Source organism: Pongo pygmaeus, chromosome 4 (assembly GCF_028885625.2).
Source record: "Pongo pygmaeus isolate AG05252 chromosome 4, NHGRI_mPonPyg2-v2.0_pri, whole genome shotgun sequence".
NCBI lineage: Eukaryota > Metazoa > Chordata > Mammalia > Primates > Hominidae > Pongo > Pongo pygmaeus.
Window position 1 is genome coordinate 45,746,095 of NC_072377.2, and position 21,622 is coordinate 45,767,716.

The following is a 21,622-nucleotide window of genomic DNA, read 5'->3' on the forward strand; positions in this document are numbered from 1 at the left end:
ACTACCAAATCCATTAATCCTATCAAATGTAAACCTTTAATAATTTAAAGGACCAATACATAATCTTAATAAATTGAAGTTAATTCTCATATTTTAATAAAATAAAGGAGTTTTGTACTGATATGTAAATGGTCTTGCAGCTTTCCCATAGGTTCTAGGTAGACTGAACAATCCCTTTCTTACAACAGTATTCCTGACATGCCATCATATGTCACCAGCATATTGATGATTACATTACATCAACTAGCAGTTAATTACTTCCACACCAGTTGGGATTTGTTTGAAATTAAACATAACAACTCATTTTGGTATTATAGGTATTATATCCACAAAAGGCATAACAGGCAGCAAGGATCCACTTTAGAGTTTTTGCTTTTGTTTTTGTTTTCTGTCCTCAAGTCTATCTGCAGGCCCTGTCCCACATAATGTGTGATCTCTGTATGTTCTTAAATGTATTGCCAGTGCCAGAGATACTGAAGACCTCCACTTTAGGTCATGCTCTTAACTTCGGTTATTTACCGAAGCCGGTTATTAGGAATCTTTCAATTGTGTTCCAGTCATACTCCACATGTGTGGGATGCATTAGGCACAAATGATTACTAAGGGAGTTCTTTGAGGAGAAGCAGGTGCTCACAGATCATGTAAAGAGTTAAGAAAACAGACAAACAACGCTCATAGACATTCAGCTTTACCCCTGCTTTCTGTCACCATGTCTGTACTATTTTCAACACATTAAAAATGACAAACCTCCTATCTAAGGGCTACGTTAGTCACCGCATGCCTTAAAGTTTACTAACCATTTAGTTACAATATACATAGAGCAAAATGTGTGTTCCCAAACAGACGTGATGCTGTATTGAATTTATTTCTTTAAATTAACACCATAGTAAATTATCAGCTACAGTGAAGACACAGACAACACTTAACTCCAAATCAAGCTGTGGTTTACAAATAATTATTTAAATAATAATAGCAATAATATTAAATAAAAGTGAAAACCTCACTTCTAGACTTAAGTCAGAGATCCAAGTCAGCCTTATAGGAATTATAAGATAGGCAATTAATGAATTGTTATGCTTTTCTAGAAATGAGAAATACTGTAACCCTTTCTCTACAATGACTGATTTGAACCTATTTTTTTTTCCCCAGAAGCATGCAGGGACTATTTTCAGATGCTTGATTATGGCAAGAAGAAAGAAAAGTAATGATTTTTGGTGTAATACAAGCAATTTGTAGATTCGAGCATACAATTTTGCATAAAACATTGCAGGTTAAAATAATATTGTAGGTTTCAAGCCATTGCATTACAATTGAATAATTCTCACAATCAAGTTTTGTAAAATTTAAAACTCTAAGTTTTGAAGTGAAGCAATAAAACTAAATTCTTAAACAATGACTTTTACCTTCATACAACACAGAATAGCTATTTTTATTTGGGTTGAAAAAGTTATTTACAACTAACATTGATCGAGTCTTGGTAAAAGTCCGATAACACATGAAGACAAATATTAATTTTCCCTCAGCTTTCTGAAAGATCAATGAACATGTTTGAGGTTAGTGATATTTTTAACAGTGGCAATGCTAGTCTCCTACGGTGGCCAAGCAAGTAGTGCATTCCTTAACCTAATTTGAAATTGAAAGCACCGAAATACAATTTAGATCTATAAAATGGGATTTGTTATTTAATTCTCCATCATTAATGATTAACAATTTAGATTCAGAGACACAGCTAATGAAAGAAAGTGTTGATTGGTGCTATTTGCTAGTTCATTTGAGTTGCCTTTTTAAAATCAGTTTTGTTTCCATTGAATCCAAGAACTCTTCATAAAATAGAGAAATATACATATCAAAGGACTTAAGTAAAAGTAGGTTAGAAATAAATAATCTTACAACGACATTTTAAATCCTTTAATGATTTAAAGAAAGGAAGACATATAACACTGAATGCTAAACAGGTCTTTTGACCCTCTCTTGGGAATTTAGATATATATTTTATAGTATATGTATATATATTTTTACATTTCACGTGTAGACCAGAGCTGTCTAAAATATCTCTTCATAGTAGGCTAGAGGGATCTATCAGGAGATAGAATAAAATAAGATCTGAGTATAGTCTCAGTTTATGAGAGTATTTCTTTCTGCTTTGACAATCAGCAGGGATCATAAATTTGAAGCAAATCGTGGCTTTTCTGCGTCTGGGTCTGTGTTTAAGACTGAGGAAGATTCTCTCGGAAGAGCAGCTGCTGGTGGAGGGGGTGCTGGAGGGACTCCTCGGTTGGGGGGGATGGCTCCCGACGACATCTGTCGGAAGAGGGTGACGCGCTGCGGGACAGTGCTCCTGCCCCCTGCCTGAAGGCCCGTTCCGGGGACCGCCGTCACGGGTTGAGGGATGGAGGCCAGGGACTCGCCCACAGTGGGATGAGGTCTGGAAATCAGAGTGGACACCTCATGGGGCAGCGAGGGCTGCGAGGCGGAGAGGGGCCTGACTTCCCGGGTCAGGTTGGTGTTGTGAAGCGCCTGCGTGCTCTTGTGCACTTCATTTTTCGGCGTGGAGCTGCCAGGTGTCTGTGGCTGCGGGGACGGCTGCTGTGGCTGAGTCTGCGGCGGCTGGGACTGCTGTACCTGCTGCTGCGGCTGCTGTTGCATGAGTGACAGCTGGGAGGCGGTGGGGGAGGCATAGTGGAAAGTTCGAGCGGCCAGAGGGCTCTGTACAGGAGGGCTGCAGACCGCGGTGGTGTAGGAGCAAGGCGACAGGATGGCTGATGGCTGGGGGGTCTGTGTGCTGGGACTGGGGGAGTGCAGGTTGCTGTGAGACAGGCTGGTCGCTGTGTACACCGGTGGAGATTGTGTCCTCATGCGGGAGGTCGGGGTCGTAGTAGACGATGTGGAATTCAGGGTTGTCATTTGAGGATAATTGATGGGAGCGATTGCCTGCACCATCTCCCTGTCATGTTTCACAATCTGCTTGAGGATTTCGTTCTCCTGATTGTTGAAAACACCAGTGTTCAGATCTTTCTGGAACTTTTGCAGAAGAATTGAATTTTTCTTTCCTGTCAGCAAAAGAAAGATAGGCACTTAGAAAGCCTACCAATGACTGATGACAACGCCAAGTGAGAGTGGCTCCTGCAAACAGAAGTATAGCTGCGCTTCACAGGAGAGGCTTAAAAAGCCAGTCACTCACCTTTACACACCAAATACGAATGTGGCTCCTACCTTTCACACTTCCTGTATTTCTCTGGGAACTCTTACCTTCTACTCAAGTTGAACGGCCTGTAATATGGCAAAGAGCCACTTTACAGAAGAAATGGAGATATTTAACATGAGGGCCACCTTGAAGAATGGGGGAAGAAAGGGCTTTTGGAATAGGATGGGCTTGGAATCAACATTTGATTTTAAAGTTACTTTTTCAAGAAAGGACCATGGAGATATAAGCGAGAACATTTGAACACGTACTATGTGATAAGCACTCTACAAAAGACCTTAGGTAGATGATTTTATGTAACCCGCAACCCTGTCAGATAGGTGTGTTCATAATCTCATTTTACCTGAAAGGAGATCAGGACCTGAGAAGAGTAAGAACAGTGCCCAAGAAAACAAAGAAAACATGGTTGGCAGGTAACAGGGCTGAGAAAGACCATACACACAAAAAAGTGATTGCACATCCCTGCTATGGAAAATGAACCAACTACCTCTGTCTCATCTGTGTGCTTGCTAGAAACTCAGCCTCCTGGGCCTGACCCCACTTACTGAATCAGATGTTGCATTTTACTAAGATCCCCAGGTGATTCCCAAATGCAAATCTGAGGAGGACTGTATCAAGGTTTGCTTTTGACCCAGTGTCCTACACCAGTCATTCTCAGTCCTAGTTGGATACTTTTCTTATCTCTGGAGCTTTAAAAAATACTAACATCCACTTGTTCCCTACGAATTAAATCTAAATAATCATACATGGGTTCTGGATTTCAGTAGTTTAAAAGCAAATTTCCCCAGGAAATTCTTTTTTTTAAATTTATTATTTATTTATTTTATTTTATTTATTTATTTTTTTGAGACGGAGTCTCACTCTGATGCCCAGGCTGGAGTTGCAGTGGCACCATCCCAGCTCACTGCAAGCTCTGCCTCCCGGGTTCATGCCATTCTCCTGCCTCAGCCTCCTGAGTAGCTGGGACTACAGGTGCCCGCCACCATGCCCGGTTAATTTTTTGTATTTTTAGTAGAGACGGGGTTTCACCGTGTTAGCCAGGATGGTCTCGATCTCATGACCTTGTGATCCACCCGCCTCGGCCTCCCAAAGTGCTGGGATTACAGGCGTGAGCCACCACGCCTGGCCTCCCCAGGGAATTCTTAAATGCAGCCAAGATTGAGATCGACTTTATGATCTTTCCTCTTCTGAATGGTTGTTGTGAGGACCAAGGGCATAGTGCATTGCAAGCTCTCAGCTCCCTCTAAGACCTCAATAAATTTTAGCTTTTCCTGGCATCATCTTCTGAGTGGTTTGCAATATTAGACAGTCTCTGGCATAATAATGGTTAGAATGAATAGTCGATTGGTGAAAGAAGGGGAAAGTAGTGACTTTTCTATGGCATCATTGATACACTAATAGCCAAGTGAATATGGTAACTGAAAAGTGAATCAATTTGCGATATTGCTAAATAAAGTAACACATTAAAAGTAACAAAATATATTTTTGAAAATAAATATATGTTGTAATTTCATTGACTGCTGGGAATGCAATCATCTTAAATGACTGCCAAAATAGTTACCTCTCCCTACTTACAGACTGTCCTAATTTCCCAAAGAACAAAACCTCCTACATTAGTAATAAATATAAATGCTTATTTAGCATATTTGCTTAACTAACTGCAGCATACATCTATATGCAATGGCCACAAAACCGAGAAGCATAATGTTTCTTTCTGATTATGTGAACAGTCAAAATATCTTAATCTAAGTATCTTTAACCTTGGGAAAAATAATGTAACTTTTAATACACTCTTACTATTTTATAAAGATCAAAAATTCAATTGCTTAGTGCTTATTAGAAATTGCATTGCCTGTATTGATTACGAACCATTTCATGTAAATATTGTTACAAAAATTAACTGCAGGCTGGGCGCGGTGGCTCATGCCTGTAACCCCAGCACTTTGGGAGGCTGAGATGGGTGGATCATGAGTTTAGGAGGTCAAGACCATCCTGGCCAACATGATGAAACTCCATCTCTACTAAAAATACAAAATATTAGCAGGGAGTGGTGGCGCACACCTGTAGTCCCAGCTACTCGGGAGGCTGAGGCAGGAGAATTGCTTGAACCTGGGAGGTGGAGGCTGCAGTGAGCTGAGATCACACCACTGCACTCCAGCCTGGGCAACAGAGCAAGATTCTGTCTCAAAAAAAAAAAAATTAACTGCAATAAGTAAGATGAAAGTGAAGCTGTATCAGATTAACAGAAATTATCTAGTGAAATATCCTGATTTTAATGTTTTCTCTAAGGATGTCTAGCTGGTTTAGGAAGAAACGCATTGCTTAGAAATTAGTCTCTGTCTCTAACATAAACACTCACACACTACAAAGAGGGAAGTTATTTTCCAATTAAGTAAGTATGCTTTCAGGAGTGTCTGCTTCTTTTGTGGGTATTGTCTCCCTGAATGAGTAGGTCTTGTTAAATCTCTAAGATTTCAATATGAATTTCTAATATGTTTGTTATATCTAATGATGATGTCCAAATACTGCCTTTACTTCTTCTAATCTATTTTCAGATCTTTATGCAGTCTGCTGTCCTACGAATATAGAGAGAAAGGAAGATGTGAATGTGAAGTGCAGAAAAAAAGCCAACATAACAATTTATCAATCTGAAGTCCTTACCTTTAAAAGAATGAAGCAGTTGAGGTACCTCCTTGTTTATCACAAGTGATCCCAGCCCCATCTTTTTTGAGTTCATTTATTCCTTCCTCCCTTCCTACCTCTCTTCAACAAATATTCATTGTATACTAGGTACTGTGAATGTAATGGTGAATTAAACATGAGCTCTACATTGACAAACTTAGCATCTCTAGAGCCAGTAATAAAAGCAGTGCTGTGATGGGGGAGCTTCAGAGGCTATAGGAGAACACATCCAAGGAACTGGGCTTAGTAGGGAGTGGGAGGTCAGAGAAGGTTTCTAGAGGGAGGTGATATCTCAACAGAGAGAGGAAGGTTGAGCAGAGTCGAGCTGACCAAAAAAAGCAGAGAAGGGGAGGGTGGCAAAGAGGGTTTAGGTGTGGAAAATGAATGCATACTACCTTATAACATAATGTTCCAGGATATCTAGGAATGTTAACAGCAAGTCAATCCAAGCTAACTTTACTATGGCAATTATGCAAATCTTCAAACTAGCATAACTAATAAGGCCTAATTGTTGTATATATATATTTTTATTTGGTAGCAGAAAAGACTTTAAAATATGTTGATGTTCGCGAGGTAAAGCATCTATGTAGGGCATTACTATCAAGGCTTTTTTTTCTGCTTGAGTCTATATTACAAACATTTTACTATGTCTCTGCTGAGATTAATTTAAATGTGCAAATTTTCAATTCCTAATATAAAGATAAAATGTAAAGTTGATCCAAAAATACAAAAAAAGTGATAAAACTTAGTTTGTAATATAGACTAATGTATCATATTTTTAGTTCTATTTCAATGCTATCTAGAATTTTTATCATTGCCTTTTACCTGAGGATTCAAATTGTTTTGGCATCAGTCGGGAAATCAGTTTGTTTAGCTAGCAAAAATAGACATTAATAAATAAACCCAGAATATTTAGAAGAGATAGATAGGGACCCAGATCTCTCAAGAAATATGGATACAGCTAATTGCTATTTCTACACAAATTAACAAGCAAGCTATAAACTGGCATGTGGGACTTTTTTTTTTTTTTTCTGAGACAAGGTTTCACTCTCTCTCCCAGACGGGAGTGCAGTGGTATCATCTTGGTTCATGGCAACCTCCACCTCCCAGGCTCAAGCGATTCTCCTGCCTCAGCCTCCTGAGTGGCTGGGATTACAGGTGCACGCCACCACAGCCGGCTAATTTTTGTATTTTTAGTAGAGACAGGGTTTCACCATGTTGGCCAGGCTGGTCTCGAACTCCTGACCTCAAATGGTCCACCTGCCTCGGCCTCCCAAAGTGATGGAGTCACCACACTTTGTCATGTGGTGACAGGCATGAGTCACCACACCCCACTGCATTTGGGACTTATAATTGCAAACCTATATTATGCCACGAGATTAAATTTTATATAAAGAAGGTAGAAAACTAGAGTACCTATTCGATCTAGTCGGTCAATGGCAACTGTCTCAAAGGCTCTCCTCATCATTGGATATTCCTCCAGGACCTCGTTGAAATTGTCCACGGAAAGTGAGTAAAGACGACAATATGTATCAGCTCGAACACTGGCAGTACGACGTCCTTTGGTCAGCAGGCAAATCTCTATAAAAACAACAAAGAAGAATGACTTGTTTGATCATTTTCTTTTAAAAGCCATTAAGGCTTCCCACAACTTAAAACAAGTCTCATGGTGTGAAAAAACAATTATTAGCAGCATTTTCTATTATATCAGCAAATTCCTCCTGACAAAAGTATCCAACTGCCAATACTCAATCTTAAAATAATGTTTTTTGTTTTTTTTTTTTTTAATCAGTTGAGAAGGCCGGGAGCAGTGGCTCATGCCTGTAATCCCAGAACTTTGGGAGGCCGAGGTGGGTGAATCACGAGGTCAAGAGATCGAGACCATCCTGGCTAACATGGTGAAACCCCGTCTCTCCTAAAAATATAAAAATTAGCTGGGCTTGGTGGCGGGCGCCTGTAGTCCCAGCTACTCGGGAGGCTGAGGCAGGAGAATCAGTTGAACCTGGGAAGCAGAGGTTGCAGTGAGCCGAGATTGTGCCACTGCACTCCAGCCTGGCGACAGAGTGAGACTCCGTCTCAAGAAAGACAACAACAACAAAAAAACACGGTTGAGACTTTTGGTTTAAATGGAAGGCTGAAACACAGTATACCTTACCCTTCCCACTCCAATCCTCTGAAATAAGAAATAAAGAAAAAAACAAAAACAAAAACAAAAGAGATGCAGAAAATGGAATAAAATGTCCACAAAGGAGTTGAAAAAAGAAAGGGTTGATGATTAGAAAGACGATTTTATGAATTCTGGAAGGCAGAAAGCAGATGGTATAATATAGACAGAAGCCAAAATGAGTCCAAACATTGGCTTAGAAAGTCCTATGATCAAACAAAGCTAGACCAGAGATTTAGATATAGGCATGTCTAATGTAGTTTGTATATTCCCAATGAGATCAGTATGAAGAAAATGATATTCCACATGTACAGAGGGACTCTCTAGTTAAATGACTTTTAAGGGTAATTCCTTACTGAAATTTAGATTTCCAAAATATGGTAAACAAACATTTGCAAATTTGGATTTCATTATTGGCCAGCTATTAAAAGATAATTTTCCATTTTGTTTTCCAAAAATTATGATTTGAACTACTGTATGCTTTGATTATTTTTAATTTGGAAATAATTTAAACATTTAGCTTCAAAATAACAAATTTGAAAAGAGAAATGATAGAAGTATTTCTAAAATTTACAGTCACCTAACAAAAGGAAATAAAGTAAATATAATATTAAATGTCTAAATTCACACTCTAGCTAATTTAAAGAAGTTCTATTTATGTTGACAAACACTGAATAAATCATGCTATAGACACATGTACTTGATTGATGTTAGAGTTGAAAATATGAATCAAACATATCTACTTTTATATGACATTCTGATAGTAAATAGAAGCATTATCTTAATACAGAGTTCATTTGAATACAATCTGGTAAGAACAATGTCACATATATGCAAACTCTGAGAATACTAGAGCAGGACACGTGAACCAGTCTGGGAAGATAGAGAGGATTTTAGGAAATGTCACCTAAACCATCAATTATGCTGTTGTTCATGTCGAGATTGAAGAGTAATGTTGTAAACCTGCTAAATAATATTGTGGAGTCTGTGTGTTTGTCTGAATGTTTTTGTGCCTGAATATGTGTGTGTGTCTGTGTAGGAAAATAAATCTATTTTGGTCAATTTTAAAGCAAATTACCATACCACGGAATTTACCTGCTACTATAATATAAACAAGGTAATTAAAAGAAGCATTTTGAATACTATTCCAAAATTAAATTCCTGTGTCACTAAAGTACTAATGCCATATAATTATAATTTATGATTGCCATATTATGGCAAACAAAGCTAAGTGTCGGTTTCAAATCTTGTGTGGAATGTTAAATGAAAGAAGACAGACATGAGAAGCCACATACTGTGTGATTCCATTTATGTAAAATATCCAGAAAATACAAATCTACAGAGACAGATAACAGATTAGTGGTTGCCTGAGGCAAAAGATGGAAAAGGGAATTAACAGTAAGTGGGCACAGGAATCTTATTTGGGTGATGAAAATATTCTAAAACCTGATTTGTGGTGATGGCTTCATCACTTGGTAAATTTACTTAAAGATATTTGAATTCTACACTTTAATGAATTATATGTGTAAAATATGTTGCATTAAAGCTATACAAAGTGAAAAGAAAATTAGTTTTGTTTTTATTTTTTATCTTTATACTTATTATATTTTTATTTGAATTTATTTTTTTCTGAACTCTTTCTCTTTACTCTGGAATCATTGTTTTGTCTCTTTTTCTAGGTCTTTCTCTTGCATGTTGAATGTTTTCTTTCGGTAATCTACTGATGTCCAATCACATTTGAAGATAAAAAACTCTGGTAGTGTTGCAGAATTTGTTAAAGTTTTTCATTAGGGTAAATAGGCGGGGAGCTTGTCCTCATATTTCTCTAAATACCAGAATGAGGAGGGCTTTACTCTAGGCCACTGACATCTTTCTTAACTGTCCTAGTTCTCCCTCTCATTCAATTGCTTTATGAAAGAACCACTGACATTTCCCCTCACTATTCTCAGATACATGGTTGGCTACAGACTATTCTGCAACATGGAGGGAGGGATGTCTCATACCTACCGTCAGCATAAGTCACCCGCTTTCTGTTCTGTCTTCTGTGGTACTGTTGTCTCTTAACTAAGAGCCTGTTTAGTATTCTTCCAGGATACCTGCTGTCTCCTTGGCTCCCGTTCTTTGTACATATATTCCATGTTCCCTCTACTTTCCCTTCAAGGTTCATCAGTAACCACCAGCATACATTTAACTGCAGGCTACAGAATACCTGAATAGCACTGGTTTATCCAATACATTAATGTCATTATATTACAAAACAAAATTTGGGAGCAGGCAAGGCCAGCATTTGTTCAGCACTTCAATGATGCCAAGGCACTGTGCCCACAATACTTTGTTTTCCTTGGCCTTCTTCTCATGATCACAAGTTGATGGCAACAACTACACACATTCATATACTCACACAACAGCATCCAAAGTTTGGGGAGACAGCAAAAGACTTTCTTCCTGTATTTCTTTCTTTTTATTGTGAAGGCAAAAGTTGTACTACAGGTCCCTAACTTACTTTCTCTAGCATTTTATTATCAGAACTGCATCATGTGGCCAGCCTTAGCTGCAAGAAAGGATTTAAAACTGAATATTTGGTAAATCGGAATAAGGTAACTACTGTTAGTGATTGAATTAGGTAAATACTGGTTTAATCCCTGAAGTAGTATATGATGGCAGCCATACAAGATTTTATTAACAAGAAAGGGCCATGGTTGCTGGCTATGGAACCAATGTTATCTGGCACTTCACTCATATCAAAAGTATTTCCTGTCTTCTAGAAACATGTCCCTCTGTCTCATCTCCTGGTTGCTCCCAAATACAAATTCATGCATCAGGTTACTTTGTGGTTGAGTTTATATTTTATTCTTTTACTATTATTAATTGGGTCTCTGTAGAGGGATGAGATAAAGGCATGTCCTGGGAATCATCTTAAATAAGAAATGTATTTGCCTTATGCTTAGAAATTACTTGGAATTATTTTTACATAGAGCATGTGTTTATATATTACTTTTAATTTTTAAAAACAAGTTTAAAAATTAGAAATAAGAATATAGCTATTCTCAGTATGCACAGTCATTTTAGAGATATGTTAAAAACAGATTTACTGGAGAATAGATATAAGTTTAGTCATATTTTTTCTAAACCATTATTTACAAATGATTTTCTGGCCTCTGTCATCTGATGATCTCATATAATGAATATATAACATATGTAGCATATGTTACATAGTATAGGTACGCATTACTAAGTAATCATGGCTTGAATCAGTTAAATACTACCATTGGTAAGAAAATAAATTCTTCAAGGAGGATGCTTTTAAAATACTGTTTAAAGCCTACATGAAGAAATGTGTACGTGTGTTATGAGCTCTTAACCCAAAGGTTTTCTATATTGCCATCTCAGTAAAACTTAGATGTTACTGCTCAGCAAATCTTACCTCTTCATTACACTTTGTTTAAAAAGATAATGTACTTATTTTACCTTTTGTAGTTTGTGGGATCAACACTGATATTCTAATTAGGTCTTTCTTGCCAGTTAATGAGGTAGAGTGCTATTTGGGGCATTGTCTACAGCAGTAATGTTTGGTTTCCTGCTGATTCAGGTACACACACACACACACACACACACACACACACACACACGCACACACACACGCAGTTGCTTGGGATATTTTAGGGATCCTTTTTTTGGTGTAGTATTGGCCTGAGGATTTAGAGTCCTGTGTTAGTCTCAGTCAACTTGCTCTTCTTTGTGAGAATTAGACACATATTTATATTCTGTGGACTTTATTTATCAGTGAAATGTAAAACTCAATTATATCTCTAGAGTTTTATTGTCCTTAACTCTGTAAATAACTTAGACTTCATTCAACATTTTATCTGTAAAGTCTTATTAATCTTTATATCTCCAGTGCCTACATGACAGATAGTAGGGGCTTAATGTTAGCTGACTTGAATAATTGAATCAAATAGCAACATGCTTAATGAAATAAATGATTTAATCACGTATAAAAATTCCCTTTGTATTTAATGTGACATATTCACCTATGGAGAAACTAAGGGCTAAATATAGACTTGCACAAAAAAGTCCCTTCAAAAGTTATATAAAGGACTTTGTTCATTACCAACTCAAAACTCATCAGCCATTACCTTGCTGCATGTGCTCAATAATTTCTTAGTGAGAAAAAGAACAACTGAAGGTTATTCATGAGAGGAGAAATAGTCATTAAGAAGTATGAAAAACACTTAAAATAATCTCTTGTTTTAAAGCCTCCATACTCTGTTTCTAGTATGAATAACAGAATTAAGAAATGGCACACCCTTAGCAATGAAAAAAGAGTAAACTTTCTGATCAAAGAGGCTTAGATTTCGTGAATTGAATGTCCAGATTCAATATGAATAGAGCAGGTGCTTCTCTGTGAATTAATTTTCTCTTGATACAGTATTAAGTTATTTTGAAAATCTACTTATTGAGCAAACACAGCCCTTTGTTAGGTGTTACAGAGTTTTGGTGTATTTGCCATATCTGTGTGTATATGTGTCTTTGGGGGGGATGGGGGGTGTTTAAATAAAGGATACATATAGAAAAAAATTAGTCATCTGTAGCTCATACTATACTTTAGGTACCTTAGAAATTATGTATGTATTAGTTTATCACTATTTCATTTTATTTTATTTCACTGAATTTCTGTTTCCTAAATAATGGCTTTATCACCCTAGCTGGTTTAAGACATTTTAAAGACAGAAACCATACAGTTACCTTATAATAATCCCTCATAGTGCCTGCTACATTGAGTTTCCAGCTCAGGCAAAATGATTTAAAAATGCTTATGCATACATCAATTACAGTGAATAAACATAAAACCCACACTAAGTTATCTTCTTAAGTTTTGGATAATATTGGTTCACCTGTTAGGCATCTTGCCTTGGTCATAGAACTTGCCAAATGTTTTATGTACTTTCTTTGAGGAACATAACATATCTCTGAGGTTTTGTGCAATGTTTATAATAAAGAAAATTATCTGGAAGGTTTGGTCATTTTTTTTGCAATGTAGACATGCCTGTACTCATCAGGAAGAAAATTAACATGCTTATAGGTACCCATGCTGATTTCATAAAGCAAATAAAGTTAAATACAAAATAAAATAAAATTGGACTCCCAAAGAACAGATTCAGTGCAGTTTACAGATGCAAGCTTTTTAAAGATTGTCTTGGCATACTTTCTAGAATCTGTCTGTTCCAGCCTTTCTGCATTTTTCTTGTTTGTATACTCTCTGAGAGCTCAATTAAGAACTTCCCAGTGGTGTAATAACTGTTTTAAGAATCTTAGTGCAAATTTACTTGGGTAATAGGTCCCTTCATCTGGATGCACATTTACATATTATAATAAATTGTAAAAGTAATGGGGACTTAGCATATTAATTTTAATTCGGTAGAATTTTCCTGGTTTTCTTTATAGGGCGTTTATGAATGGCTAAGTAGTTATTTCACCTAGTTAAGATGAAAACTATTGGTAATGCATCCTGTCATAGGAACATAGACAACTCTGTTTCCAATTTCAATGTCAGAAAGAGTGTGGCTTAGGAGACTAGATTTGGCCTAGCACATTATTTGTATACCTTTAATAATCCTTAGGGTATGAGATATATCAACTTCTCAATGCTATTTTTGCTGGCATTAGTTAACCCTGATTACAAACATTTAAGTCCACCTGACATTACTGTCACCTATATAAACAGACATTTTTATAAGGTAGGGCAAATGGCTTCAAACGTTTTGCAACTCAGAAATATTTTCCTGACCTCTAAAACTGAACTTGACATTGCAGTGACACAGAGCTAATCAGGAACTCATGACAGAAATTTCTGAAGTAACGTGCTTTACCTGAGCTTCTAGAATTTATGGGCAAAACTGTACTTAGCTTCTCACAGTAACCTAAACAAAAGCTGCTTCCTTCTTTAGTAACTGATACCATGAAATAAAAGTAATTCTCTGCTGTGCATCAAAATACTAATTTCCTATAAATTATTTAGATTTCTAATTCACTGTGTTATAATAACATGTAAGAGAAAATATCACTTTTTTGCTTTCTTTTTGTCTTTGTAGACTTTCTGTATTTATGCTAGTGAACTAGTAGAACACTGCCTCTGTATGGCACAGGAGATGATAACATCCGGCTTAAGTCATTTTGTGTATCATGTTTGGCTGGTAGAAGTACTCTGGGTATCAAATAGATTTGAATAGAAATCGAAAGAAGTTTAGACTAGGAAAGAACATTAAAAAGGTGCAAATTTTTTAGTATTTGATTGATTGCTTAGTATAGTATTTTAATGCATTTCACATTTTGTACAATCTTCTGAAAAAGAGACTGAATACAACAAATTTCTAAATATAGATATAAAGAAGGTATTATTCATGTATAGATAGATTACATATTATGATATTCTAATAACCAGAATACCTAATTTTTCATTTTACTAAGGGTACAACTAGTCATTTCAATCACATAGATACATTCCTAATTGCACAATTATTTGTGTCCTCTTCTACTACTCATGCCCTGTTATTTATGGTTATTTAGATCAAATAAAGTTATTGTTTTGTCAAACAAATCTTAGCTCCAAGTTCGATCAAATCATCTCTCTTAAAACATATAAATTAGAGTGATCACCTGGGCCTCTGAATGTTGACCTAGTAGCAACTCTTCAGACAAGCTATGTGTTAGCAAAGTTATTCATTGACAAAGCTGTTATGTGGTTAACTAAAACAGTGCCTATAAAGGGCCCACCACAAGCCTGGCACATTGTGGGTACTCGTAAAACATTAATTTCCTTCCTTTTCCCCCATTTCCTTGTATTCTAATTTTTCCTTATGATTTTGATGGTACCTGCTAGAAGCAAATAAAAGTAATGCTTCATACATCAAGTAGCTCTCCAAATTTGTGATATATAACTATCATCTTTCACCACCTCATAAACAATTTGTTCATAAACTAATCATACAAATTCCTTAGACTGGTCTTGAGGAAGATGGTTTCACATCCACTAATACTCTTTCTTAACTGTCCCAGGGAGAATTTATCTTTGTGCTTCCTCTGTATCTTGATCATCTTGCATCTTAGTTCCTACAATACATTATTGGACTTACTTGTTTATAATTTTTATACTAAACTATAAGGTCTTTAAAGGAAGTGCAATGATTGCATTTGCAATGTCATCACTTACCAAACATTGTCGTGTATTATTTGGTTCAAGAAATATGGAATGTTGGGAGGCTGAGGTGGGCAGATCACTTGAGGTCAGGAGTTTAAGACCAGCCTGGCCAACACGGTGAAACCCTGTCTCTACTAAAATACAAAAAATTAGTGGGTATGTTGGCAGGCACCTGAAACTCCAGCTACTTGGGAGGCTGAGGCAGAATCATTTGAACCCAAGATACGGAGGTTGCAGTGAGCTAAGATCGTGCCACTTCACTACAGCCTGTGTGATGGAGTGAGACTCTGTCTCAGAAAAAAAAAAAAAAAAAAAAGAAATAAGTGAATCAATCAATAACTGAAAATGGCTTACATCAGATTAAAAATATTCTTCATAAAACAAAATGCTCACATTTGAACACAATATTCCAAATAGGCAAATCTTTTTGTGAAGCTTTGGCTCCAATTGACAGAAGTTATAATACAAAGCTCTCATCTGGTTCCTACTAATTATAAACACGTTTGTAACATGATTGTTTGATTTTGTTGTATATGTGAATTTTTGAAATTAAGGTTTACACTTTCCACTCCTTAACTTCTCTCCCTTTCCTCTTCTTTATCTGTGTCTTTCATTTCCATTGTAACTCCTTCAGCTTGCATAAAATCAGCTTTACATAATACTGTTGGTAAACTTATATAGAATATATATTTGTACTACTTGTCTTTGGCAAGTTAAAATACCTAATGGATATTACTGATATTACAGATATGTTACGTAGGTAGGAAACAATCCCAGGTAGCCGCATGTTAGCCCATGTGACATAAACAGATTAAAGGGGTTCTGTTTTGTGATTGTAACAAAAATAACATAAAAATATCAAAGCTAAGAAGGGTAAAACCACAATTTTTCTGCTTCTATCTGTCTTTAAAAATTCACCAGACCATTCCACATTGTTCCTTTTGATCTTTAAATCTAGCAGCACTCAAGTCGTCAAAAGTTAATCAAACACCTTGAATTATAAATGCCTTTAAAATGCAGCCAGCTTTTAAAAATTCATCAAACGATTTTTGGCTCTTAGGTTCCTCCAATGTGTTTTTGAAGTAATATCCTGACAGCTGTGTTTTCCTATGTGGCTGAATATGCTTCTAAAAAATGAAAAAAACACGTGGCAGAAACAATAGTCTCCATAGGAAATATATTCACCAGGTATTTATGAGGCAAGTCTACTACAGCCCAAAAGGTTATTTGTCTCCAAAATATTTCCCTTGATGCTCTTTCTCTCTCTCACACACACACACACCACATGCACACATGATAAAATCAACATTTAAACATGCATTTCCTCTATTTGTTTAATGCAAAAATTAATTCAGTTCATTCAGAATGGATTCATTAGTGCAGTGTCACACTTTAATATGTATGGGAATCACCTGGGTTGTTTTACTGCAAAGCAGGTTAGGATTTAGTAAGTCTGGAGTGGAATGAAAGAATCTGCAATTCTAACAAGGGATAGGTATTACCACTGATAAGCTTCTTTTGGGTAATGAGTTCATATAGCTGTCAGTTTTATAATTTAAAAAGGGTTCCTCATTTAGAAGAAGTTAGAAAAAGTAAACAAAAGGAATGGAAATTAAAGATAACATGAATTCAGGTTAACCACCATTTTCCCTGTAACCTGCACCTTAGGCAATTGTGGAGAATACAAAATAAGTATATTTTGTATCTTTATCCTGACCGAAAGAGTCAAGAATTATAAATTCAAACATAGTATGAAAAAAGATTTGAGCATAATTCCAAGGCTAAATAACCTACTACTGACTTTATGTACATTCAAATAATATATCATTCATCATAGAGTAATTCTGTACATCATCGGTGACATGAGGGGTCTTGCTTAGACTTCAAAAAAGTGTAGAAACTACATTACACAGACTATGCAGATGAAGAGGACAAGAGAAAAGGAACAGGAGGGGAGAGGAGACATTAGAATGAAACAGTATCATGATACAGGTTCAAAGAAAGGTTTGGAAGCTAATTTTTATGAAATTTTAGGAAGAGCAGCTTGACAGGATCATAAGTATTTGGTTAGGCATAGAGAATATTTCTCCGTGGATAAGAAAGTTAGTGTTGATCTCACTATTATTGCAGGGCTCTTCAGGAAAAAACTTTGTGTGCAAAATATTATTTTAAGAAATTAGCTTACATGGAATAGAGTGGAGAGTCCTAGCTCTCTACATATCTTGCCATTTATGGGAAAGATACTTAGCCCCTCTTTCTCCAACAGGTAAATTTGTTCTCTCAAATCTTTTGCTTCATGATACAGGCATATTTATCTATAGTCAGTTTGCCAAATGAGCTGGAAGGGAAGTTTTTAGTAAAGAATTGTAAAGAGGTTCTGATAATAATTTTGGGGAATTGATTGATTTAAAGCTGTAGCACTGAGAACAGAAGTACTCTCTCTAAATAATCACTGTAAAATGAAACTTCAACAGAGCTTGAAAGGGGATAAGGAATCCATGATTTTGAACCTAAACATAAAACAAAACAAAACAAAACAAAAAAACAATGCTAGGCTGTGTCTGTCCTAGGAGTGAATATAAGATAAAAGGTTGTTTTGGGAACAAATAAAGCAAAACTTTTGCATAAAAAAACTAATTTCATGAAACTCTTTCCCACATTAATCCAGTTATTCCTTTATTAAAAAATGAAAGCAGTATTTGTGTGTGTGTGTTTTGTACAGATTGGTAAGCTTTTCTCATGTGACTTTAAAAAACTCTGATAACTGGTTAAACCAGGATTGATGCTTACTCCAAAGATGGTCATCTATAACTCAGGTAGCAGCCCATATGACGATCTGGCTGGAGAACGCTTTCGATGGGGATGCTTCAATCAGACTGTGACTAATAGAATTAATCATACCCATTGTTGGGGAGATTTAAAGTAAAAAATCAATAGCTAGAATAGTCAGAGTGCATGAATTGTGAGAATGATAAATCCCCAAATTGGTGTTGGGCCACTGGCATCACTGTGGTTTCCTGATGGACAATCTCACTTGCCATAAAGTCTGCCTCTAATACTCCTGAGATAATTTCCCTTGCTTCTTTTCTTCCTGTGATCCCTTACAATGCACTCTATCATCAGTTAATCTGATCTTTACTTTGTGTCATCCCCCCGAGTGCCTGACTCATACACATCTCTACTCGTGACCTCTTTCAGGTCTAGAAGTTCATACCAGTCCATTTTGTTAAAAGCCTCTACCTTTTCTTTTATTTCCTTCACTTGATAGATTACAATGAGTTTTTCAAGTTCAGTATGTAAGTAGCCACAGAGAGGTCTTGACGTAAGTAGAAAACTAATATCCTACCTATAGAGTTCTCATTTTCTACTTTTCAGTAATTTGAAGTATTCATAGAGGATGACTGGGAATCAATCTTTGTGCAAGATAACAGAAAAAATATATTAGGCAAATAAAGAAATCCTATTACCACTGCCCAGTCAAGAAAACATTCACACTTACAAATCAATCCTAACAGAGGTAAATATCTGTTGATTTTTTTCCCACTCCAAGAAACATAATTCTATATGACCACTAATGAGCAAATTGAAAGTAATAATTACAATCATAAAAATGCCACTGAGGTTTTGAGTTTAAAAAGTTTGTATACAAGCTTAAGTATGGGTTGATAAGAAATACTAATCCACATGAATAATTAGTTACTTTAGTTAGTAGTATGTGTTAATTGATAGAGGTAGAATGCATATACATTAAAGCAATGATAATGATAAGAAAAATATATTTTATATAATGTTTTTTCCTTATATATCTTATTCAGAATGAGTTAAATTTGGAAAAGAGGCTTGTTTTGAACAGACGGGTTAGATGAGGAGTCCTATAGCCAAATCCAACCATTGGCTTATTGAACTGCTTTTTTTAAATTAAGAAATGGATTTACATTTTTAAAGGTTTGTTTAAAAAAAAGCAGAAATGAAAGATGGATATACAATCATATATGGCTTACAAAGCCTAAATATTAACTATCTGAACTTTCACAGAAAAACATTTGCCTACTCCTTGGTTACATACATTTTTTTCCTTACAAATAGATATCCTTTATATTATCTTAACTTAGGCAAATAAAATCTGGAAAGAATAGAAATCAGCAGACTAAAGATGTATAAGCCACTATTTAGCTTGTGACTTTAAGCAAAGTGAAGTGAGGAATTAGGTCAAACAGTCCAACAGTTTATCCAAACCACATATTATATTTTATATTTAAAAAAGAAATTCTCTCTGACTTATTTGGTCAACATGAAAAAAAGGACACCAGGAAATCCTCCCCCGAAAGGGTATGGCTTTCATCCAGGAGAAAAGACACACACTCATTGTTTCAAAGCTTAGCTGAGGTGTGATACATCCTGTTGAAACCGTGTTCAGAGAAGCCTCATATAACCAGAAACTCAATAAACCAGTATTTTATTTCCATATTTGAGAAAGATAAGGATGATAAATGACTTTCCAAAAAGAAAAAATTACAAAAAAGCAGATTTTTCCTATATTTTGTTAATGTTTTATTGCAGAAAATTGTAAACACATAAAAGTAACAATATACTATATTACTAGAATACTAGCAGAAGAGTGTAAGTCTAACAAATTAGTAGAATAGTGTAACAAAATACCATAATAAAATCTCATATGTTCCTTGCACAGATTAAACAATCATCAACTGATAGCTTGTTTCACTGGTACCTCATACATTTCCATCTAATTATTTTGAGAAAAATTGCAGACATATTATTTCAAAGATAAAATTTCAGTATGCATCACTAAAATATAAATATTCTTAAAATAAAAATGTCCATAATATCACTATAACACCCCCAAAATTAATAGTAATTTCTTAACATTATCAAATACTTAGCTGGTGTTAACATTTTTTAAGCAGGCACATATTTTGTAAAGAAGTTATTTGCAGGTCATGTCCCAACTCCCTCACTTTCCTGAGGAGTCTAAACAAAAACATCCTCTAGAACTATAACACTTAAAATAATTAAAAATAAGCTTTGAAACATGAAAGATATGTAATTTATTATAATACCATATCAGGACAAGAAAATTCTACTCATGTATTTCAAGAAGGGATACTAGCCAATTTTTACGGCATCAGCTAAAAACAAAAAAGAATTTTGCTGTTGTTGAGCACTAGCAAAATATAACTAAAATACTCTAGTCCTAGAATATTGATTTATCAAGCTGTATATTAACTTACTATTTTGCATCATCATCACTATCATAGCAGAAACTCCTAGACAGAAAGATGAAAGACAACTGGAATTTCGGAGGTCAAGTGAGAATGAAGGAAGACTTGAAAGAATCTCAGAAGAAAAACAAAATAAATGCAAAGAGAAATCATCTGAATGCTATTTGACTATTATTAATTTCTCCCCTTGTGTTCCAATATATAAAACTGAATGAGACTTTCTAGACTAGGGTTTCTCAACCTCAGCCCTACTGAAATTTTGGGCCAGATAATTTTTTGGTGTCTGGAGTTGTCCTGTGCATTGTAAAATGTTTAGCTTCATCTCCCTAGCCTCAATCTACTGGAAGCCAATAGCAAACTCCTCACACTGAAAGTACCACAACAAGGACTGACAGGAGTGCTCATGAGGACATATTTTTGGCCTCCTATCTTCATAAACTCTGCTCTAATAATCCAAGGTGCCAAACATGCTCGTGCTTTGTGTCTTTGTACAACTTTTGGATCATATTTACAACAGAAGCTTAAAATTATGTTTTAGATATCAAAGCATCTATAAATAAACTCTTTGGGACGTTTGCTTTAATTATGCAATCTTTTTTGGATAATCTTCTTGGAACGTTGTAAAGCAAATGCTAATCACTTTGTTCATGAGAGATAGATAGCTATTTAAACAGATTAAAAATGCTTTTTAAAAATTCCATCTATTTTTCTTTTCCATTCAAGTGTCAGGTAACTCCAGCTGGTTTACCAGTTTAACCAGGATAAAATAGATTTCTGCTAAAGAATCTGTGGCATTTAGATTCAGAGGCAAAAAAAAAAAAAAAAGGAAAAATAAAATTTACATTACTGTTAATAGTATCATGTGCAAATTGTTTATGACAGACAAAGTTTGATTCGGTTGGAGGTTTTTGTTAGTATGTTGATATGGTTTGGCTCTGTGTCTCCACCCAAATCTCATGTAGAAATGTAATCCTCAGTGTTGAAGAGGGGCCTGGTGGGAGGTAATTGGATCATGGGGGCGGATTTCCCCCTTGCTGTTGTCATGGTAATGAGTGAGTACTCAAGACTTCTGCTTGTTTAAATGTGTGTATTACTTCCCCCTTCTCTCTCTCTCTCTCCTGCTCCACCTTGTGTAG

The 21,622-nt window shown here is 35.8% G+C and overlaps 1 protein-coding gene across 1 annotated transcript in view; it reads right to left on the minus strand.

Annotated features, from left to right (window-relative positions):
- Positions 1-443: 443 nt before the first annotated feature.
- The window catches only part of HCN1 (hyperpolarization activated cyclic nucleotide gated potassium channel 1), a 425,130-nt gene continuing 403,951 nt past the window's right edge, over positions 444-21,622 (minus strand). The window contains exons 7-8 of the mRNA XM_054489203.2: positions 7,301-7,465; positions 444-3,050 (exon numbers count right to left, since the gene is read on the minus strand). Of these exons, the coding sequence (XP_054345178.1) occupies positions 2,161-3,050; positions 7,301-7,465 (1,055 nt within the window). The 3' untranslated portion in view covers positions 444-2,160. The remainder of the gene's footprint in view (positions 3,051-7,300; positions 7,466-21,622) is intronic.